The sequence below is a fragment of the Rhinolophus ferrumequinum genome, assembly GCF_004115265.2.
Source record: "Rhinolophus ferrumequinum isolate MPI-CBG mRhiFer1 chromosome 5 unlocalized genomic scaffold, mRhiFer1_v1.p scaffold_110_arrow_ctg1, whole genome shotgun sequence".
Classification (NCBI taxonomy): domain Eukaryota; kingdom Metazoa; phylum Chordata; class Mammalia; order Chiroptera; family Rhinolophidae; genus Rhinolophus; species Rhinolophus ferrumequinum.
Genome location: NW_022680355.1, coordinates 3,788,184 through 3,813,271, shown reverse-complemented (window position 1 = coordinate 3,813,271; position 25,088 = coordinate 3,788,184). Strand labels below are relative to the sequence as shown.

The 25,088-nt window shown below is 35.1% G+C and overlaps 1 protein-coding gene across 1 annotated transcript in view; it reads right to left on the bottom strand.

Annotated features, from left to right (window-relative positions):
• MRC1 (mannose receptor C-type 1) overlaps positions 1-25,088 on the bottom strand; it is a 78,901-nt gene that overhangs the window by 1,333 nt on the left and 52,480 nt on the right. The window contains exons 16-29 of the mRNA XM_033100789.1: positions 24,815-24,856; positions 23,375-23,538; positions 22,287-22,354; positions 20,857-20,957; positions 20,014-20,156; positions 19,495-19,609; positions 16,331-16,497; positions 13,764-13,866; positions 10,401-10,633; positions 7,291-7,456; positions 6,258-6,407; positions 2,333-2,446; positions 1,640-1,804; positions 489-530 (exon numbers count right to left, since the gene is read on the bottom strand). Coding sequence (XP_032956680.1) covers positions 489-530; positions 1,640-1,804; positions 2,333-2,446; positions 6,258-6,407; positions 7,291-7,456; positions 10,401-10,633; positions 13,764-13,866; positions 16,331-16,497; positions 19,495-19,609; positions 20,014-20,156; positions 20,857-20,957; positions 22,287-22,354; positions 23,375-23,538; positions 24,815-24,856 — 1,773 coding nt within the window. The remainder of the gene's footprint in view (positions 1-488; positions 531-1,639; positions 1,805-2,332; positions 2,447-6,257; positions 6,408-7,290; positions 7,457-10,400; positions 10,634-13,763; positions 13,867-16,330; positions 16,498-19,494; positions 19,610-20,013; positions 20,157-20,856; positions 20,958-22,286; positions 22,355-23,374; positions 23,539-24,814; positions 24,857-25,088) is intronic.

The following is a 25,088-nucleotide window of genomic DNA, read 5'->3' as shown; positions in this document are numbered from 1 at the left end:
AGTAGTGGAAATTGGGGCTCATGAGTGTAATTAGTTGACAAATAGCACCCATGAGGTTAATAAGGGGGTTGCCGACAAGTCATAAATGTCACTTTTTGAGTTATTTTAGCAGCCAACCAAATGAGTGAAATAGGATCAGTTCTCTAATTCAAGTTAGTATTAAATTCAAGTTAAAAACATTGCTTAAAAAAAATACCACAGGGATTCCTGAGAGAAATTGTTTCTATGGGTTCTCATAAGGCAACTCTTTGTAACAGAACAATCAATGTTTTCAAAAAGATCAATGGTAGAAGCACCAACCCAACTCCAAGGCCTGCTTTTCTAGAACATCATTCAAGGGAGGCTGATGACACAAGGACAAAGGCCAGTGTAGCTCAAGCAATTCTACTGGGAGTGCAGGGGATATAGGCGGGGATTATTATGGTTTTCAAGACAGACTATATTGATGCATTAATAATATGGAACTTGAACTTTCATAATGATCTTACCTTTTGTTGTCATTAATGTATGAGTTGGTTCAGCATCAATAACTGTTTGTAAAATAAGAAAATAATTAAATGTGTATAACATCCCATAATAATTGCATATAGATAGTATTGTTTGGTTCACAAATGCATCAAATCCTCCATGTTTGGATTATGGTGATATGATTAGATAGATAGATAGATAGATAGATAGATAGATAGATAGATAGATAGATAGATAGATATTCTATAACAGCATTATACAGCTGTATGGGGAGTTTGAATATATTTGAAAATCTAAAAATACAGTCCTCTGATTTGCATTTGAACCACTGATAGTCACCCTCAAAATCTACCCAATCTACCCATAAATAATGTATTCTAGGCTAGTAGTTTTAAACTGGTCCTCAGAAGCCTAACGTATTACAAGGCATGTGAATGAAAAGTGAAATAAGATTCCCAAAACAGCACCAAACGGTGTGATATCTTAGAGCAGAGTTTTAAAAGACTGAAGAACTACAGAATTCTAAAATAATGAAATCTACTGGGGATGGAGTGTTAATTTATCCAATTAATTTCTTTAAATCTATTATCTAATGAATAATTTTATCTTGGGAAGGATATTATGTGTAGTGGACTGCCATGAAAGTAGTATTAAAGTCCAGAGAGCATCACATGATGGGAATATGACACTATTAATTCCCCCAATCCTGCCCTTCCATAGTCTGCACTCAGTCTCAGAAGGAGACTTAAGTGGTCTTACATGATTCATTCCGTAATAAATTCTGACTCTTCTCCAGAACCCTGGCTCCTTCTGGTCTGGCCAGGTGACTGCTTCATCCCTTTTCTTCTCGTGCCATAAGGCTTTGTAGTCTGGCTCTCCAAACTGCTTGCAACTTCACAAATCCATATGCACGAATATCCCATTATAAATGGATTGATAAATCAAAACCATCATGTCAACTAAGCAGACAGAGACTGTTTTGTGCTCACTCAGAGCTGCAGACAGCAATTGATCACTATGGCAGATTGGACTTTTCACTTATGCCAGGGTAGAGGTTCCTTTCACTTGCAAGGAACCTGCTGTCACATTATAATCCCACACCTGACATCTTAATATTTGAAAGTAATAGTGGCATGTGAACATATGTACTGTGGGACAAGCTCTTACTTACTTTTTGGTCTTTTACAAATATAGCCTTTATAGGAAGAACAGTGAATATTATTCCAAAATCCAGAAGATGCAATTAAAGCTACACAATCATTTCGTTCACCAGAGGGGTCTCCTGTGTTCCAGTTCACAAAGGAGATTGGATTATTGTTTATCCACAGCCACTTTCCTGAGTAATAAATAAAGCCAATAAAAATAGAAGTTAAAAAAGAACCCATCTTAAAATAAGTTCAACTTATCTGTGTAAAATTTCCAAGCATTGTGTTTTATACTACTACAATCAATAGTTGTTTACAACCAGACTTTTAGTAGGCAAGATTATAATGACTAATTATTATAGGGAAGGAAACTGAGAAGAATGTTTCTGATTTAGCTTTAGTTGAAAATTTATTCCTAAATAATACAAATATATACATTTATCCTTCCCTAACATTCTTTTGCTGGCAAAAAATAGAAAATATTTTTTAAAGCTTCTTAAACTAACTTAGCTACAGAAGATATTTTAGCAACTTTCAGGATAGCATAATATGTAGATCATTTTAAAATTCAGGTCTCATCTCAAATAAAAATATAGGTTTGAATTTTCAAACTCCACAAATTCACCATAATTTAAGGCAAGACTTTTTGAAACTGAAACTTTGTTCTAATACAACATTTTAAAATATCTGTGAGTAAATACTCATCCTGCAAAAATTACCTTCAACATTTCTGTACAATCCTATCCAAAAATTGGTTTTGCCTTGAAGTGGTTCAACTCGATATGATAGAAAACTCGATTCAGCAGTACTTTCAATGGAAACCAAAGAGGAACCTACGGAATATAAAAGAACAAATATGATGGAGGTACATTTACGTAGCTAAAATGAAGAAATATGAGAATATATTCCAAACAAAAGAAAAAGATTTAATGAAACAGAAGTTAATGAAACTGATGTTAATGAAACAGAGATAAGTGATTTATCCAATAGAGAGTTCAAGCTAACAGTTATAAAGGTGCTCAATGAGGTCAGGAAAACCATGCATGAACAAAGTGAGAATTTCAACAAAGAGACAGAAAATATTGAAGAGTAGTAAAGAAAAATCACAGAGCTGAAGAATATAACAAATACATTAGAAAATTCAATAGAAGAATTCAACAGTTGACTAGATAAATTGGAAGGAAAGAACACTGAATGCAAAGAAAGGGAAGTCAAATACATCCAGGGGAGCAAAAAGAAAAAAAGAAGAAAAATGAAAAAGAGTGACGCTAGCTGAAGGGACTTATGAGACAACAACAAGTGAACCAATCAATATATGCATTATAGGAATCCCAAAAGGAGAAGTGAAAGAGAAAGGGACAGAAAGCTCATTCAAAGGAATTATGGCTGAAAACTTCCCTAACCTGGAGAAAGAAACAGACATCCAGATCCAGAAAGCCTATAGAGTTCTAATTACAATGAATCTAAACAGACCCATATCAAAACATATTATAATTAAATTGTCAAAAGTTAAAAGACAAAGAAACATTCTCAAAAACAGCAAGAGAGAAGCTATTTGTTACATATAAGAGAAGCCCTATAAGACTGTAGCCATATTTTTCAGCAGAAATTTTGCAGGCCAGAAGAGAGTGGGATGATATATTCAAAACGCTTGAAGAAAAAACTGCCGACCCAAAATACTCTACCTAGCAAAGTTGTCCCTCAAAATTAAATGAGAGCATTTTCCAGACAAACAAAAGATGAAAGAGTTCATCACAATAAACCAGCCTTATAAGAAATGTTAAAGTTAGTTCATTAAGCTGAAACAAAAGGACATTAATTAGCAATGTGAAAACATTTGAAAGTATAAAACTCACTGGTAAAGGTAAACATCAGAATATTCTGATATTGCAATAGTGGTAACTAAATCACTTTTAACTCTAGTATAAAGGTTAAAAGACAAAAGTACTAAAAATAACTAACAATACAATAATTTGTTAATGGATGCACAACATAAAAAGATGTAAATAGTGACATCAAAAACATAAAATGTAAGGGAGAGTGTGAAAATGTAGAGCTTTTGTCTGCACTCAGAATTAAGTTATTATCAGCTTTAAATAGATTGTTATAATTATAAGATATTTCATGTAAGCCTTATGGTAACCACAAAGCAAAAGCCTAGAGTAAATAACAAAAGATAAAGAGAAAGGAATCTAAGCATACGACTAGAGAAAATCATCAAAACACAAAGGAAGTAAATAGAGTAAGGAAAGAACAAAGAAACTACAAAACAACAGAAACTCCAGAAAACAACAAAATGGCAATAGTAGCTTCATATCAATCAAAAATTACTGTAAATGAAAACAGACTAAATGCACCAAAAGACATAGACTGGGTGAATGAATTAAAAGAAATAAGATTTAGATAAATGCTGTTTACAAGAGACTCATTTCAGCTTTATGGATGCCCATAGGGTCAAAGTGAAGGGATAGAAAAATTATTTCATGCAAATGGAAAACAAAAGAAAGCAGGTGTTTGATACTTATATAAGACAAAATAGACTTTACCAAAAACTACAATCAGAGACAAAGAAGGTCAATATATAATGATAAACTGGTCAATTTATCAAAGTATATAACAATTGTAAATATATATGCACCCAACATTAAAGCATCTTAACATATAAAGCAAATGTTAACAGATATGAAGGGATAAACAGACATCAAAACAATAATAGAAGACTTCAATACTCCACTTTCAACAATGGATAGGTCACTCAGACAGGAAAATCAATAAGGAAAGAGTAGACTTAAACTACACATTATACCAGATGGACCTCACAGATATATACAAAACATTCTATACAACACTGAAGAATTCATATTCTTTTCAAACACACATGGAACATTCTCCAAGACAGACCATGTTAGGCCACAAAACAAGTCTCAATAAAATTTAAGATTGAAATTATATCAAACATCTTTTCTGAGCACAATGGTATGAAACTAGAAATCAATTACAAGAAGAAAACCAAAATTTATATATATACATAAATCTTTGTTTATATATATGTGTGTATATATATATATACACATATATATAAATTTTTGTTTTCTTCTTATAATTGATTATATGGATATTAAATTGATTATATATATATATATATATATATATATATATATATATGGAGATTAAACAATATGCTACTGAACAATCAATGGGTTGAACAATCAATGGGTTGTGTATACAGAGGGTGCCAAAAAAATGTATACACATTTTAAGAACTGAAAAAACTGTATTAAAATTACGCTGTTGGCAACCACTTTGAGCACCTCTTGTAATTGCAGAAGTCAAACGTGACTGGTATTCATTTTTTGTTATCAGTATATATTGAGTATTACAATTTTAATACAGTTTTTTCCTTTCTTAGAATGTGTAAACATTTTCTTGGCACCCTCTGTATGTATACAATGAAATATTACTTAGCCTTTAAACAGAAGGAAAACTTGCCATTTGCAACAACACTGATTAACCTGGAAGACATTATGCTAAATGAAATAAGCTAGACAGAGATACACAAATACTGCATGGTATCATATATGGGTGGAATATTAAAAAAAAGTCAAATTCACAGAAACAGAAAGTAAAATGAGGGAAACAGGGAAAGGCTGGTAAAAAGCATACAAACTGGCAGGTGTAAGATGAATAAGGTATGAGGATCTAATGTATAGTGACTATAGTTGATAACACTGTGTTGTATAATTGACATTTTCTAAGAGAGTAGAACTTAAGTGCTCTCACTGGAAAAAAAAAAAAGGTAAATATGTGAGGTAGGTGATGGATGACAGGGAAATCCTCTCACAATGTATAACAAATCATCATGTTGTACACTTTAAAAGTGTTATAATTCTATTTGCCAAATATTTGTCAATTTGACCTCAATAAAGTTGAAAAATATATAAAAAGTCAAACCTCAAGGTTGACTTTTGAATGGACCTGAAGGAAATAAGGATATAACTCTTGCACACCACTGCTGAATAAAGAACCCTGATTTAGGTCATAATCAAAATTTAGTAAAAAAAAAAAAAAAAAAAAAAAAAATCAGTAAAATACTTATTAAGACTTAAATAAGTGAATTTTTAAACGTATCCTGAAAAATTAACTTTATTTGACATTTTTATTTCATGGGAAAAGCTATCGATCCATATCATGTCTATTTGAGTTTTCTTTTGTTTTTCTTCATGAATAAGATAACCAGATATAAATATTTTCCTATTAATGGTAAAGCAAAATGATTCCTGGGCACTTGTAAAACCTGAGCACTTGTAAAACCTGGGCACTTGTAAAACCTTTTAAGAAGTAAACACAAAATTCTGAATAACTGAGAATGAGAATCCTAACACTTTAGAATATTAGGGTGGAAAGTAAGAAAGAATTGTTCAGCAAATGATTGTTTTCTACAGGAATTCTTTAAGATTTTGAGGTTATCGTGTTAGAAATTATAGTTGGGGACATGATATTGACCATTCTGTTACAATATAAATTATTAAGAAAAACAAATAGATATTTTTATATTCCTTATGTTTTAATGCATAGTGTTATCAGTATCATGGTAATCCAGAATAGATAATTGTGAGATTTTCTTACAGTAAATGTGGTACTTACCCATTCGAAGGCACTCCAGAGATGCTTGGCCCCAGTTCCTTGTATATGAAGACTCAATATAGTAACAGTGACCATGGAAAGGAATCCACGCTGTGTGTTCTGACTCTGGGCACCTGCCAGGCAGTTGTGGAGGTTCAGTGGCAGGGATCTCTGTTAATAAAAAGACATTTAAAATAAAGTAAAACCTGAAGTTTCTGTAGTACTTAGAATAATATATTAGCAGCTACGGAAAATTTCATCACCTATCATTATTTTAAAAACTTCTAATGCTAATCATTTGGATCCACTATTTTTCTTATTAGGTTTTATCTTTCTTTTTCATTTTAAATATATTTCAGTAGAATGTATTATGGTTGCAATCAATCACACTCATAATTATGAATGTAGATCTATAGATATTTTCAAAGATGGTAAGTTACCAAAAGGAAAAAAAAAGAGTCACCCCCCCAAAATTTGCAAAGAGTCTGCCTTAAAGACCCTCTTTTCCATTTTGGGGATCCTAATCTCTGTAGAGCCATCTTAGTTATGACTGACATCTGGGATACAACTAAATGCTGTAGTTAGAACTATGGGACTTTTTACCACTGTCCAATTCTTCGACCGCTTTCTAGAACTGTATCACTGTAATATCACTGACTCTGATAAATGTACATGTATTCTGGTAAAATTATATTGATATAGCTGTGCTGTCAACATCAAAAGTAATCATAATTTCCTGGAGAATCTGATACAGATTCAGAGGATAATCTCAGTACTAAACATTCAGAAATTCTAAAGAGCAAATAAACTCTAGCAATGAAGAAAATCTTCTGTTTTGATCTATGTATATTTATTTATTACCAAGTCAGTCTTTTGTTAGGTGAAATAATATGTTTTATCTTAGTCTTAAGCTCCCCAGGACATGTGGTTATTTAATAATATCGACAGTCTAATAATATCGACAGAAATAATATCGACTGTTTAATAGTATCAACAGAAATTTCCTTATCGAGGAAATATCAAGTCCCTTGATCGTTTTTGTGTATTCATTTACCATCTGATCTTTTGCAGAGAACATAAAAACTTTCATTGCAATCTGCTGTCTTCCAGTAGCCATCAAGATCCAGATAAACACATGCTGATTTCAGTTTGGGTTCATCAGCAGCCCAGTTGGTGTACCTCACCCTCCATTTATCAATCCAAACATATTCACCATTGGTCTGCAAGAACAAAAACAATTAACATGGGGCCTTGCTTCATTTAGAAAATACCAGGAGAACCGAGTGAGGAGTGAAAAATATAGTTAAGCATATGATTTGACAAAGAATCTTCAACATTTAGGAATTCTTTAAAAAAATCATAAATAATTTCTACCAATTCAAATTTAGTAAATGCAGGCTTTCAAAAAAGAAAACCAAAAAAGGACTACCTTTTGGAGATCCTCATAAGCCTGTAGAAGATAATTTGAAAACTGACTTAAAAACCTATATCATATTTTTGAGACTCTTCTTATTTGTAAGCTTTCAGTGCAAAACAGAGGTTTTAGCTTCCAAACGAATAAAATATTCATCATCATTGAAATAATAGTCAAAAGTAAGTAATTTTCGTTGAACACATGGGCCCTGGAGAGAAACACATCTCTTCTAATCTTACTGTTCAGGTATTGAAACAGGCCAGGGACAAATGACTTAGGTAAGATCCCATGGGTTAAAAAAAAAGGAGCTTAGGTCTCTTGCCTTCCAGTTAGGTGGTCTTTCAACTATAACTAATTATGATGGCATTTTTTAAAAAGCTGACTGTTTTATTCACTTTGCACACTTAGTTTCTTATAAAATTTAGTCAAACAAATTTATGACTGCATACAAATTAATAGACAACATGAAAATATTATTTATCAATAATATCCTTTTAACAACCTAAAAGAGATTTTATAGGTAATGCCTAAGAAAACATGACATATACCATTAACCAGAGGAAGTTGATTTTTTAAACAATTGTTCCATTTTTAACTGCATTATTTAATTGATCAAGCCAATTACCATAGCTTTAATGACAAAATCAAAAGCATATATCTCGTTAGAATTTTGTAATATTCTACCACGTTTAATCAAATAATTCTTACATAATCAGTAACTCCATAGATGTAAGAAAGATAATAGTACTGTTTTAGTTATAAATGTTGGTATAGTGAAAAGCTATTTAATCTTTCTAAAAATAAATAAAAGCCTATTTTAAACTCACAAGAGAATTGTAACCATGTCTATGAAAAGAAAACGAATGAATTATCAAGAGTATTAATTACTAAAAATACAGTCCAACACAGACATAAAAATGCCCAAGTTTAATCACAGAAATCACTAAGGAGCTACTTACTTTTAAATATTCGCTTCCTTGCTTAGGAAGTGAATTGCATGCAGCATAAATTTCTATTTCTGCATCATGACATTAGAAGCTCTATAAAATCTGACACCAATCTACCTTCCAGAGTTATCCCATTCTATCCTTTTTCTCTTCTTGGTACTCCTTCCTTATGTTTCACCATCCCAGACTTATCTATAAAGTTTGACTTTCTCTGAAAAGCCCTCTTGGTTCTCTTCCCTGGTACAAATGATCCCTTTTCTCTCCTCTCGTAGCACTTTGCATATACCTCTCATTGACACTTCTTGCGTCATCCCTTGATTACTTGTGGACACCTCTGTTTCTTCTACTACCATGTTTCCCCGAAAATAAGACATAGCCGGACAATCAGTTCTAATGTGCCTTTTGGAGCAAACATTAATTTTTACTTTACTATAAGACCGGGTATAATATAATATAATATAATTAATATAATGTAATATAATATAATATAATAACGGGTCTTATATTAACTTTTGCTCCAAAAGATGCATTAGAGCTGATTGTATGGCTACGTCTTATTTTCGGGAAAACAGGATATGAAGTTGGCTGGTTGACTAGCTAGATGGATGGATGTATGGATGGAGGATAGATGGATCACAAGGCATCAGAGAATGCTCACTTTAAAAATATTTGGGCAACTCCATCACCATTCTTAATTCTGTGACTCATCTCTGACTCCACCCCATTCTCTGCCAGGCTTTCTTTCTCTGTCGTGGAATGAATGACTGCAATGAAATTTCTTACACATACATGGAAGCTCCACAACTTCAGGACTGATAGCAACTCTAAAATGATTTGTCACAAAAAAATAAAAAATATCATCGTCACCCAGGAACTCTATCTACCCCTGACCTACTTTCTTAATTCCAATGGCATAGTTGTAAGCATGACACTAGAAAGAAATAAGTTAATAAATAAATAAATGTTTAGATGTAGAATTTAATTTTAATATTCAAAAGCAATATGAGAGTTGTCTATCAATAAATGAATAGATAAAGAAGATGTAGCACATACATACAACAGAATATTACTTGGCCATAAAAAAAGAATGAAATCTTGCTATTTGCAACAACATGGATGGATTTAAAGAGTATTTTGTTAAGTGAAATAAGTCAGACAGAGAAAGACAAATACCGTATGATTTCATTTATATGGGAATCTAACAAATAAAACAAACAAACAAAACAAAACGGAAACAAATGTATAGATACAGAGAATAAATTGATGGCTACCAAAGGGGAGACAGTGGATGGGGGATGGATGGAAAAGGTGAAGGGGATTAAGAAATACAAACTTCCAGTTATAAAATAAGTCACGGGGATGTAATGTACAGCATAGGAAATAGAGTCAACAATATCATAATAACTTTGTATGGTGACAGAGGCTACTAGACTTGTTTTAGTGATCACTCTACGGGTATATATAAAAGTTGAATCACTAACGTAATATTGTATGTCAACTGTAAGTTGACAACGCAATATTGTATGTCAACTATAAGTAAAAATAAATTTTTGAAAAAGCAATATGAGAGTTAACACAAGTCAGAAAAATCTTCATTTGATTTCTAACATACATCACCAACTTATTAGATCCTGGAAGGCATTGGATCCTTGAAATATTGGGCCTTTTTCATGTTTGTATCATTCACATACCTTGGCACAGTTTCTTACACAAAACAAGTGTTCAACAGAATGAACAGGAAGAAAATCATATTCAATCACAGTGTATCAATCATGTCAAGTTGCGTATGTTTCCACATCTTACCAAGTTACTGTTCAGGCCGATCCACACAGGTTCATTAAATGTTTGCATTTGCATCCACGCAAATGCATTACTATAGGGATCTAGAATGCTAGCAACAAGGGATTTCTGCATCTTGCAATGTTTCTCTGCCTCATACCATTGTAACTTTAATTTCATGAGTGAATAGCTGCTTTCACCATATTTACTAAAACCATCTGTTGGAACTGTTGCTGGAGAATGAGGCAAGGAAGCGTCTGGAATAAAAAGATTTTCATTAGCGTTATCAATAAACATTACTTGAGTGCCATTAGTACACGACTACTGTATTTCATACATCATAAAAATAATCAGAATCCAAACCATCAGGTGTTAAAAATATTTTCATGAGCCATTTCACACCTGAAAGCAAAGCTCTACTTTTGAATCAGTATGCCTGATTGAATTAAACAATTTCCAAACTGTATTTAGAATATTAAGGTAATTATATGATCAAGTTTCCCAACTAAAGAAACAAAAAATCTTGCAAATTCAATGAGATCTAGTATCTAGATGAAAGGAAGGGCACAGTTTAACTCCATCAATTAAAGAACATCTATCATCCTGTTGTTACAAATCTTTATTTTTTCCATCTGGGTCAAATTTCAAGGTCAAGAACCGTTTCCTCTCCCTCCTCCTATGTGTTCCACTCTGTCCATTAAGTTACATCTTATTTGTATCTATTTGACTCTATCTGTGAGTCCCTGGTTCCTTTAACCTTGATCTCAGGATCAAGCTGTACTCTTCTTCATGATTTCCTGTGCCCTTCACCCAGGCCACCCATATTTTAGCCATACTGATTCAGGGGCTGGAGCCCTTTGTAAGCCAGAGTCATTTTGGCTTTCTAATCTTGTCTCTTCCATCTACTATCATGGGTTTCTAATTACTGTTTTAGGTTCACCAATACTCTGAGCCACTTCCTGTCAAGACACCCCCAAAAGAGCTTAACATGCTTTAGCTAATGCTCCAGGACAGATGTCAGCAAAATCCAGCTAGAGGCTAAAATCTGACCTGTGGTCTGTTACTGTAGCCCATGAACTAAAAATGGCTTTAAATGGTTGGGGGAAAATAATCAAACAATAATATTTCATGACATATAAACATTCTATGAAATTCAAATGTGTGTCTGTAAATAAAGTGTTCCTGGAGCACAGCCATGCTTATGTTTTTATGTATGATATGATTGTCCATGATCACAGCAAAGTTGAGTAGTTGCAAGTGAGACTGTATGTCCTTCAAAGCCTAAAATATTTGCGATCTGTCTCTTTACAGGAAAACGCTTGCCGACCCTTGATCTACATAGGGTTCTAGATATCTTTGCCTTCCGATTTTGTCTTGGCCATTTCTCTGCCTATTCCTCTACGGACCAACCCAATCCACCCTGCCTTGTTCTGTCACTACACAAATGCCAAACTTTCTTTCGATTATGCTGGTAAGGCATACAACTTGAATTCAGCAAGTGAGGGCAGTTTCCCCTTTCTTCTGCTATTGCTGCCACCTCGTGTTGGTAGAATATCATTAAAACCAAGAGACCCAGGCCAGCATCCTCAACATGGTACAGCCTCAAAAAGGAAAGTTGACAGGTCTTATCGTTTCCTGGCTTGGGGAGATCTGCGTTTGTATTTACAAACATCACTGGGAATTTTTTGGACCACTAAAAGTGGCAAATGAGGTCAAGCTAAAAAAAAAAGTTTCATCGAAGGCTGCAAGGTTTTATACAACTAGACAACTTAGCTTATCTATCCAATTTGCTTGTTTATTAAAACATTCTTAGAAAAATTATTAAGTAATAACCTAACATTGAGAAGTTATTTTCAAGTGGTTAGATTATGGGTAATATTGCTCTTCTTTATGTTTTTCCGTATTAGCTAAATTTCAACAAAGAACATATGTATTTTTTAAATAGTGTTTTTTATTCACATTTATTCACACATATTTGTGATAATATAATATAGTATAATATAATACAATGTATATGGTGTCTATAGGTATATACTGTGTAGAGAGCGAAAATGCAGAAAAATACAATAAATGAAGGAACTAAAAATCACCCTGAATCCCACTATCCAAATATAATCACTTTTTCTATTTTGATGCGTTTCCATTGTCCTTTTTTGTTCTTACCTTTTAAAGGGAGTTCATAGTGGGGTTTTTTTGCATAATTGATATTCTATAAAATTTTATATTCTGCCTTTTTCTCTTTAATGCTGTGCACCTTCCTTTCCTTAAGCCTAAAGTCATTAAAAATCTTCCAGATCTTCTTATTGGTGGCAAATATTCTATCACTTATATTTATAATAAAAAGAAAAAGATTTTAAAGAAGTGTGTGCATCATCATGCACTCCGAGAAGGAACCTCCCCACTTCGCCCCAAGAACAAAGGCTTGGATGGCATTTCTATGGCGTTACCGGGCCTACGATCCCGGTGCTGGGGGGCCTCGTGTAGAGAGAAAAGTGACAATGGCCTCTACCGGCTTTTGGATTAATAGAAAGTGAGAATGTCTGCAGTACTTTACAATCATCTACAAATATCTTAAGAGATTTTCAGTCATCACTAGTATTAGTCATGAGATGGCATTAGTCCCCAGAAAGTATAGAAAGACCTGTTGGATCTGGGAGAACAAGTACATTTGAACTCACATTCACCCTCTAAGAGCTGTACTCAGGATGAAGCACCCAGCCCCTTTTCAACCCTCATCTCGAACCTATTTTCTTAATTTCTGATTTCTTGTGGTAGCTAGATTTTTTTTTTCCAGTTTCACTAGAAACTAAAATGTGTACAACCATAATCTGGACTCTCAGTAACTATCCACATACTCTGTTTTATTTTCATTTAATTATGCTCAGGCTTCCTAAGATGAAAAAGGGAACACAAATCAGAAATCTCTATTTTTTTAAGACACAGAATACAGAAAAAATAATGAGGCATATATGATGTTTTAGGCTCATGTTTCTCATAGATGTTTATCGAATTATGCAAGTTAAACTGAGGTATTCTTGCTCTGACATTTTTTTAAAAGATACAGGTAAGCAAACATCCCTAATTTCTAACAAAATTAGAAAGAATTTCAACTTTAAGTTTAGTCTGCACAAAACTTTCTGATAATGAATGAAAGGACATCCTCCTAATAAATTAGAGAAAACATCACCCGTATTGTCTGTCACAAGCATACACGGATTCAAGGGAGAATGAAATCTGTTGATATGCAAGGGAATGGTCATTTTTTAAAAATCAGGCTTCATTTTTTTAAGCACTTCCCTGTTCACAGCAAAACTGAGGAGTTCATTTAAAAAGAAAAAAAATTTAAACCTCAGCTCTTGTAGACATGAGAGGTTTGATAGAACTTACCAGGAGATGTCTGGCATATATAGCCTCGTTTACTGTCACAGGTGTCATCCATCCATTTTCCTGCCTCTTTGGATTTCCCTCCAATAATAACAACACAGTCAGCCTGTACATTTAGGGAGCAAAATGGAGAGAGGGAGAGAAACTGTGAATCAACAATTATTTAAATCATCTCATTAATAAGCCAAAAGCATCCCTCATCCCTAACCTCCAAATTTTAAGATTGTCCTCACTCACCTACAGTATGTTCTATTCATCCCTACTTTACAAACACATTACTCACACTGAACTTTGGCTATTTAATTGAAAACCAAATAGAGTTGGGTACATTTCGGAGACTTGTCTGAGAAACTTTGCTATCAGAAATTTCATTAATTCTCCAGTCCACCTGCGAACACAGTGTGCACTACAGTTAATTTCTTCTCAGCCTCCCTGCCTCCAGCCTCATTATCCTTTGGGCCTCAACTGTTAGGAACCCCCCCAATCCTACGTTTCAGAGATTCTCTCATCCCCATGTCCCTTACTGGCTGTTTTTATCTTCCATTGTCCTGGCTCAGAGTCTCTGCTCTAGTTCCAAAAACATGTATGCAACAAGCATGTTTCCACTACCAAATGCATTTGAAAAGTTCTCTCCACTCCCTTTATCAAACTATTTAATCTTTCCCATTTTCAAGTCCTAAAATTGTAATAACACAATATGTATTTTGGTCCCATTTTCGTGAAATATAAACTTTATATTTTTATGCACACTAAACAAAAGTCTAGAGATAAAAGCAACAAACAATTAAGGTTTTTGTTTGTTTGTTTGTTTTTTACCTCTGAGGGGTGATATTGCAGATTTTGTTTCTGTTGTTTCTGAATTTCTTCATGTTCTAAAAACTAAACAATTGGGTTATAAAGATTTTTTTTGCTTTACATAAAATTGACCTCTTGCTCCTGAAATCTAAGCAAACTCTATCTCACTCCGTTCTACTTTAACTTCTTCAGTAAGTTTTCAGCCCTCAGTGATGTAATAAGGATTCAAAGAATTTCTCCACAGAAAATCACTTACCCACCACCAAAATAGATCCACTCTGCCCACAGCGACCAAATTAATTCTTGTAAAGACGACATTTTGATCAGATCATTTTCCTGCTCAAACCTTTTTTCATTGTCCATCTGACAAAGTCCAAACTCTTTCATAAGGCATCTAAATTTATCTATTTTCTGCTTCCCACCTTCAAAACTTATTCCTTCTTCTTTTCTGCATAAAACCCCTGCTACATCCAAAGCCATCTATCCCTGACCAAACCTACCTAGTGCCTTTTTCTTGAAGATTTTATTCACGTTGCTCACTTAAGAGGGCCTTCCCCCGCCTCTTACCAAATTCCCCTGATCATTATGTTTTAAACTTCTTGAGTAAAAGACCCCTAGCTGATTCATATTCCTTCCCTCCATTCAGAAAGGGCTCCACAGATATGTGTTGACTGATGAGATTGTTCCATCCCATAGTAAATTTCTTTCCTCCTAACTACTACAGTGCTTTATAGCTGATGATAATTAAGCACTTTGATTTCTTTACTGTCTTCTTTCTTATATAAGACTGCTTTAAGGTAAGAACAAAATCTTATGTTTCTTCGTGTTTTCACAATGCTCAGTACAGGGTTTAACATTGATTAGTTCACTATTCGATGATATAAGATTAAAAGTAGTTAAATAAAGAAGCAATCATCTGTCTCGGGTTAAAGCACTTAGCACAGTTTTTGACACGTAGTAAGCACTCTGTAAATGTGAGCTTAATAATGATGATGACGATATCTTAGAAGTAGTAATAGCTTCCAGACCTATACCCCCAATACTACAACAGCTTCAAGAGCTTATGGGCAGCTAAAATAGTCACAGGGATATAAAGTACAGCATAGGGAATATAGTCAACAATATTATAATAATTATGTGTGGTGAGATGGGTACTAGATTTATTGGTGTGATAGGTGGAAGGGGTTTGGGGGGAAGGGTGATAAAGGTGAAGGGATTAAGAAGTGCAAATTGGTAGTTACAAAATAGTCACTGGGATGTAAAGTAAACCATAGGGAATATAGTCAATGATATGGTAATAACTATAGTACCAGGTGGGTACTAGACTAGTCAGGGGGATTATTGCTTCAATTATATAAATGTCTAACTACTATGCTGTACACCTGAAACTAATACACAGTGATACTGAATGTCAATTGTAATTGAAAAAAACATACATAAATAAATAAATTTTAAAAAATAATTTAGGGGCAGCTGACACACAAAAAAGTTGATAACTCTGGGTTGCAGTGTACCTTTGACTACAAGATAGGTCCGCACTAGAGCTGGTTTTCCCTATCCCTCACTGCCATCACCACCTGCCCCCAAGCTGAAGAATTCTTAACTGAATTTGTACCCCTTGTCAAGGCTGGCTCACTCTGCAACAGTTAAAATCTGTAAGAATGAATCAGATCAAAGAGTACTCTGGTTGATTTTTCACAGAAGATGAATCGCTAAGATCATGATTTGAAGCAAACTCATAGTGTACAGAGAGGTGACCTGAAAGTGATATTTACATCTTCATAAGAAAGACTGCTCCTTCTTCCGCCAGGGTAACCTTTCCCCCAGTTGGTATAATGAACCCCACGCCCATCCGTCCAAAGGAACGTGTGCTCTGAATTGATATCATTCAACCCAATCCAGGCATTAAAAGTGGAGTCCTTCATCTGATAGGTAAGAAATGCTGTAAGAAAGTTTCACAAGATAATTGTTAATGTTGGGGAAAAGTACTGAAAATATGGAAAATATTCAAATATGTTCATCTTAAAATACCAAGCATGCGATTAATGTCTTTATCAGTATTTAAAAGCACTTACTTTGAACACAAGCACATGCTAACCTTAATATTGTATGATTGCTTCAGCTTTGGACTTGGAAAAGTTTCACACAATGAAAGTCTAGGTTTTTTCTGCGCTATGACTGATAGTTTTACAGGTCGTGCCCTGCCCAAGGGCACTGGACTTACTAGGAAAAGGGACGCTAAAGTCCATCTCATGGCCCACTGTCCATTTCACACACCCCGATCTGCGTCATGGCTACTGACCACCCTGCAGTAAGAGGTACATTTTTCTAATTCACACACAGTCATCCTATGAGTTAGCAGGTGTCCTGATTTTATAGATAAGATCATCTGATTAGAATAACTAGGGGGCAAATACAGCTCTTCATCCAGAAAGGTTTTGAAAAATGAACACTATCTGTCAAAACAAGAAGCTTTAGGCTGTCAAATGATCACCACCTTGGAGTGCCACATCAAAAGAGCTGCCCAACTGGGACTTCCCCTGTGCGGCCAACTCCTAGGGGTCAGCTGCTGTCCACAGAGTGTGCTGGGACCCAGTGGGCACCCTGATGCTATGTGGTCACATCACTAGAAGTTCTAGAGAAATTCAGAGACTGTAGAACAAATATGGCCTCTTGCTTCCTTATCAATTCCATGGCAGACAGGATGGTGGAAAATATCCAGAAGCAAAAAAAGGCTTGAATGTACACATGCCTCCTGCCCCCTCCGCTAACCCATCCCCATGGCTCCCACAGCAGTGGCCTTGCGTGTGAGCAACTGTACCTGCCAGCAGCTATGGATGCCGAGGAGGATAAGCACAACGCCACAGAACAATTTCTAAACATACATAGTTGAACACGACTTCTGAATGTAAACAGGAAACCGAATGACTAAGCACTTGGGTTACTAATGGAAAATACAAAATAGAGAGGAAACCCCCAGAGGCACAATTATCTATTTATTCGTGAACAATTTCATGGAAGGGCTGCTGCTCCACGCTTACTTTTCTACAGAGTGGTGGATGCAAAGACCACCTTGTTCAGAGATTTGTTTATTTTTCAATTAACTAAAGGTTAAAAAAATTTTTTTTTTTGTCTGCCAATATTTTTCAGAGAGAGAGGAGAACATGGGTGGATGTATATTTTGGCCTTATTTTATTTCCTAAAGATCATAACTTTTACCCTATCCCCAACTCCAAATTAAATGTGGAAAGGCTCTACCTAACAATATTTCAACACTGACTTTTTTCTGCAAACAACCACAAAAAGAATTCAACAGCATGTACCTGTTTTGCCAGGAATAATGTTATTTTATGTGAAAATTGTTTCCTTCTGCACATCTCTATTACCTAGGTTCTAATTTTGTTATGCCAGGAATCAGTACTTTGTGGTTACGAGAGGAATTCAATTCTTCTGTTTCTCTGTGGGTAGCTAAGCCCAAAATGTGGTAGACTAGTTAGAGAAATGTGGATATTAGATTCTTAAAATGTTTTTATGATATGCTATGGTTTGACCCTCTTCTTTCTGTGTCTGGCAAATTGCTGAACTTGTCGACGGTTTTCAGTGAAAGCCTGGTTGATTTATTGTACAATATGTTCCAAGAGAGCAACGGTGGTGCTGATGGAGTAAAATAAACATTTGGGAGAGCGCCATACATGGTTCTAGTGTCTTTTTTTTTTCTCCTTTATATATTTTTGAGCCATAACCATTTTTTTCCGGTAAATGATTTTAGACGTCAAAGAGTCTTGGAACCAAAAAGGAATTTAGAAATTACCCAGACCACATCACTCCCCTTCAACATTTGCATCAATTCATGCACAGCAAGCACTGAGCATCTTCCACACTAGGTACTAGTCAATATATGGGACTCTATAGCATCCGTTTGAGTACCTTCCATCCAATTTAAGCATTTTCACAGCCCCTTAGAAAACTCATGAAGCAGCCCATCCAATCGATTACAATTGCTAGAATGACCTCATCAGTTTCAGCTTAAATCTATTTCCCTGTAAGTGCCACTCGTGGGTTCTAGATCTTTCTTCAGAAGCCATAGAGGTTGATCCTTCTAAGTCTACATCCTCTCTTTTCCAGGCTATGAAACCTGAGGGCCTTTCAAACAGTCCTCACTTGCTGCTTGCTGTCATTTCTAAACCCTTCATCAGTTTAGTCACTTTTGTCTGAGTCGCCTACAGCTGGTCAACATTCTCCTTAGAGTGACAAGTCACAAATTTAACCTAATATCTATTTCAGATAAGGTGGCCCAAAAAGACCATGCAGAAGTGGTCAAGCACATTTCTTTGGACAGCAAGATACTGAGTTTTTACAATCCGCTACATAGTTATGGCGAGTTTTCTTCTTCAAAGCTCTGGCTTACCCTTATGCTTTATCAAACTGTTTTTATCCATTTGTTCAAAGTTGATATTTAAAAATCAGTTTTATCGCATTATAATGTATGTGGTCACATAATTAGAAGAGCAGTAATGGGGAAACCATCACCTTTTCAGTGTATTGCTAGCACTACTCTATTCCTTTGCTTCCTTGGGGAGCAAACTGGTTTGGTGGAAACTCAATGGGGTGTAAGCTGGGAGATGCAACTTGATTCCCAACCCTACATTTAACCAGAAGTTCCTTGACTCAAGGCTCTCCAAACACCATTTTCCCATTCACAAAATGGCGTGATGACACCTGCTTCACAGAGTTGTTCTGACAATGGAAAGGCACTTTATAGGTAAAATGTCCCACAGGGTACCTACAACTGAGTAAAATAGTTCTCGGTATGATTTTTTTCCCTTTCTACTTTTTACTCTGGAAAGCCAAAAAGCCTTTACAGTCAGCAATGTCCTACCATTTTATGAGGAAAATTATGTGTGTAAATGTATCGTTGATTGTACAACGATCTGCATACCTTGCTCTTTTTCATTGCGTATGGATACCAGATTTCCTTTCCATTTTATGCAAGCTTGTCGTGCGTCCTGCCAATTTCTTTTTCCTTCTTCAGCAAATCCAAAGATTTTGAAACACTGGGATGGAAGAAAGAAAAAACCATAGGGATTAACTAAAGATAACAGTAAAAAGACTACTGAAAGACATCAAAATTATTTATGAAGACTATAGCTAAACATAAATTTCCTCACTACCAAATAAAGATCTAAAAAATTAAGTCTGTTTTATTATCCACTAACTTTCTTAGCAACATTTTTATTTTTCCTCTCTCTTGAGACAACTATTTGGATAATATCTTTATATATATACTCCCAATTTCCATAGAGAATTTGACGTGGGAATCTCCACCTATTCTCGCCAAAAATTTTCTACCGTGATGAAGTAAGCAAATGCAAACTTTAAGCTGAGAGATTTGCATTGTCACTGTCAAGATACCTTGACAGTTGATCAATGTCAAGACAGCCACTAACTTTCTTCTTACCTTGTTATTGTAAAAATGCCAACCATCTTGACAACCCCCTGGGACCGAGGCCGGGGTAGGAATAGCTGTGGCATTAATGCTGCTGTTATGGCGCTGGCAAATGAAGGTATTAGGATAACCACAGTTAATGTCATTCCAAAACCCTGGCAAAGAACAAAATAGTTCAATTAGATTAGCACGCTTGTTTAAAAACACTTTTTTAAAAAAATGCATTTATGTATTATAAGGGTTCTCAAAATTGGTTTAGACTACAATCAAACTTGAATTTACACAAGTGACTCAAAAAATCTATGCAATATTCTTTCACTCTTTCACTTGAACTCATAACAGTTCAACTTTACAGAGCGCTCCCTATGAGCCACACACATTCCTGGTGTTGCAGATATATTATCTAAATAGCCAGTAATTGCTAATGATAATAATCGTATAATACCTAAACTTTATATATACCAAGCATTTGCTTAGTGTTTTAGATGTACGATCTTGTTTAATTTCCTGAACAAATAATTTGTCGTTATTCTCATTTTGTAGATAAAGACATGGAGAGAGAGATAAAGGAGATAGATAAACATTCTAGATATTTTCCTTAAATCAGAACATGAAAAAATATTTCATAAAATGAGAAGAAGTAAGAAGATTGGTTTTGCCATTTATTAGGGTAAATGTTAAGCATCCATTCTCTTTACAATTCGAATGGTTATGCTACTAAAATTATTTTCTCCTTTATTCTCTCTCCTTGTCTTGCCTGATTTAAGGACATAATTTGTTACTCTTAGCCTAGGGAGGTAGCAAATGACATATTATACCACAAGCCAAGTAAAAGAATATTTGTATATTGTTTACCTGAATTTGAATACATGACTACACAGTTTTCATCGTCATTTGCAAAATTGGGTTCACCTGGGGCCCAAGCCACATAATCCACCTTGCTTTCATCCATCCAACTGGAAAAGAAAACCCAGACATTTAGCAACATTGCAATTATTAGCTGATGGCTACAGCCAAGTGGCAGGAACAGGCAAGTCAGTTAAGAGGAAGGGAGCCCAGATCCTAAGCTAACAGAAGAGAAGATCCTAGAGAGAGGGTTCTAGAAAGTTTCTAGAGAGGAGGTTCTAGAGTGAGGCTCTAGAGAGGAGGGATTCTAGAGAGACTAGCAGGAAAACCCAAAGATGGTTGGTATTTCCCGTGCATTGTGCTTCTCTGTAGCAACCTGATTCCTTGGCTAGTCTGCCTTCTTTTTCATCCTTGCAAGAAGCTGCCTGTAGTCTTCAGGTGGGTGAAGAAACAGAGAGACCCCAGTTACTCCGGAAGTGGGCCAGAGCAAAAGTCTTCCATAGTACGTCTTAGGCATGATTCCCACAAACTACAACCACCCATAGAGAGGCTGAAATACGGAGTTTCTCGTGAGGCCCATTCTCCAAATTTCAGGTTTACTCTGGTTTTTCCCAACTGATGTGGACCAACGCTTATTTTCACAAATTACAGAAATTCAGAGACAACTGGAAAAGGACTAAGAGATCTCTCATTTTAGAGAGGATTAAAACAGGTACTCGTTCAAAGGAGCCTGAAATATTTCTGATCTTGAAAAATAACGAGTGTGAGTTTAGGTCTCTATTGCTCAGAAATGGCAGCCACAGTCCCAGAGAACACATGTGCCCAAAAAACATCTGTGGATGAGGCTGGAAGACATATCTTCTCTTTCAACTTAGGGGAACGTGTGTATTAATGAACAAGGAAAGAAACCCCCCAAATGTACTAACGTCCTCTCTCCCATAGCTTTTCCTGGCTCCTGTATCTAATGGAAAACAGTACAGTCATTCCTTTGAAGGGATAGCATTTCATGCAGTCAAAAGAGTTTTTCAAAATTGTGCTATTAAAGCAGTGAGTGGGGTGACGTACAAGGAATCTTTGGTTCTGGGCACCAAGGAGTCCAAGTAGAAATCATAATTTTTGAAATCAATTCAGTATTCCTATCTATATAATACATCTTCATAGACAATGATTTAGTAATAGGTGATAATATGCCAAAACAAAGACAGGTGAAATTTTGCAAGATTAAATCAGATTTTGAGTTATTGGAGATTTAGAATGCTGAAAAGATTTAATAGGATTATTTTAAATTTGTTTTTGGTATTTTTAAGGAAGACTTTTAGATTGAGAATCCCGGAAGATTTTTGAAACTGCATTCAGCCAAAGAAAAGCCTCGAAGTAACTTCGGTGTTTATCATCAGATCACTATCCTAAGCAAAGTTGTTTTAATTTGATTTACTTACATAAACTTTTTATCCAAGCTGATCAATAAGCCAATAAAATAGGCTGGTTGTGCGTCATTCTTGTTTACCTAAAACATGGAGATTTGAGTTTTACTTTATATAATAAGCAAATTCTTAAATAAAAACTACATATTAATGAGGCAGCCTGTGGGACTTTTTCTAAGGAGAAATTCATGCAGAAATTGTGTTGTATATATTCAAAGTTATGTTTTTCATAGAAATAAAAAGAAAAATCTGCACACTATAAAACAAACTGCATTTATAAAGCAAATACCTTAAGGCCTTCTCTATACTATCAAATGCCTGCACAGTAGTTTGTTGAAGTCACTCTTTAAAACAAAGTAGCTATTTGAGATTATCCATCTGAGGAAACACTTCTTCATCCATGTATATTTTTGTGCAATATTAGGAAATATCCTGGGAATTTCAAACCAAGATATATGCACAAAGATTAAGAAAGTCAGACTACACTCTAATACTTTTGTAATCAAATGGATTTCTATTCTTTTCATTACTGTTCAGCTTGTTTCTTCTGCTCTCCCTCTTGCCTCCTTTTTGATGAGGATTTTTAAAGAGAAAGATTGAGCCAAGCAAGCACTCTTGGAAAAAGTTAATTATACCTTTACTGTTAGCTGACAATTTGGGTACAACCAAGAAAGATTTTTATATGAAAAATCAAGCTGTACTATCTATCAACCAACAAGTTGGTCCAACTAAGACAGATTTTTAAATGAATAATCAACCTGCAATGTACACAAACCATTGATATAAACAACTGATTAGGAATTGTAACCTTTGAAAATCAAATTAGTGAATTCAAAGCCATGAAATATGGATCCCACAAAGGCCAAGCTAAAAAAGTGTCTCTGGGTTCTGCGATTCTACACTGAATAGTCAAACAATCAGGTCATTCACTTCTATTATGGCCAATGCCACACCCCCTCCTCTGGTATTCACTTCTGTCCCCTGACCTTAACAGGTTCAAATTCAGCACATACTTTAAAATTTCACCCTGGGGCACCAATTGTAGGCATTATCTTTGCTTATCCCATGTCATTATTCCATTCTTAAATTAATCATTTTCTTACATATTTCCATAGAAACTTCTTTTCACTTTCACTTTTAATAGAAACAAGATCACCAAAATTCTTCTTGCAAAATTCTCGTGCATTGTCCATGGTTTCCTTTTCTTTGCTAAAATAATACTGGTAGTCTTTGTAAATAACCCAACCATCTTCAGTGACTGGTGGATCTGAAAAATTCATGAACAAAGGCAATGAGTTTTATTTTGGTGAAGTCAAGCATCTGGTATGCATGGCACACAAAAGTGAAAAGGGCAGAAGAGTAGCTATAACAGAGGTATCTGCAACTTTGAGATCCCAGAATAAGCAGGATGTTTCTGACAGATACAGGCTCATTACCTAAAGCCAAATATCTACTTTCCTTCAACTCTGTAAAAACTAGCTACTCTCTCTTCTCATCTAAGTTCTATGCATCATTATTGGGTAAACAAACTCCCAACAATAGTTTCATCAGAAGGATCACATAAATGGAAGGATTTACATCCATGCACTCATGATGATCTAGGTTCAAGAGGTAGAAGCTTGAGAAAGCAGTTTTCATCTCAATATAACAAAGAACTTGTAAAGATGGACTTGGGTGTTTCAGTATATAACTGGAGAACCAAGGAATTCATATACCGTGTTTTCCCGGAAATAAGACTGGGTCTTATATTAAGGTTTGCTCCAAACGACTCATTAGGGCTTATGTCCAGGGGATGTCATCCTGAAAAAGATGCTAGGACTTATTTTCTGGTTAGGTCTTATTTTCAGGGAAACATGGTACCAGGAGGGCACCGAAGGCTCTTGCCAAACCATCTGTGCTATTAGTGGCTTGAATAAGAGACCCCAAAGATGTCCAGACCCTAATACCTGGAATCTGTGAATATTGCCTCACACAGAAAAAGGGACTTGGTAGATGTGATTAAGTTAAAGATCCTGAGATGGAAAGAATATTTTAGATTATCTAGATGGGACCTAGATGTAATCACAAGTATCCTGATAGAGAGAGGCTGAGGGATATTTGACTATAGAAGAAGAAAGCCATGTGACAAATGAAGCAAGATGACACATTTCTGGTTCTGAAGATGGATGAAGGGGCCATGAAACAATAAAGGCAAGGAATACAACTCTACAAGCTGGAAAAGGCAAGGAAACCGATGAATGTGGCTTTAAGCCACCAAGTTTGTGGTAATCTGTTACAGCAGCATAGGAAACTAATACATGTGCTAAAGAAGAAACATGTGTCTTTGGATTTGATTCATGAGTCCTTGAGAAATTGTACTAACAATGCCTTATGTTTGTGTGCATGAGTACCTGTCTAGAGAGAAAGATCCAAATTTGCATGAGATTCCCAAAGATATTAAGAACCTCTCCTCTTCACCTTCGTAGGGTAAATATGTTTTTCATTGTGAGAGGAAAGAGGGGGAAAATATCAATATGGATATCAGAAAATAAGAAAACACCTACTGTCTTCAGGAGCTGGTGTGGGCTCAGGATTTGGTGTTTGTCCTGAAAAACAAAAGAAAATTATTATAAAGTGTGCTGTACTTCTGCTATTACATATCCTTCTGGTTTCACTATTTTCATGAGTTGATATAGTTAAAAATTTAATTGCTCTTTTTTTCCTCCTCCCTCTCTTCCACTCTCCAATTCTCCTATCATGCTGTAGAGAAGAATGAAGGAAAACAAAATTAAGAGTTAAGAGATAAACAAAGTAGTTATAATAATAGCCACCAGAAAT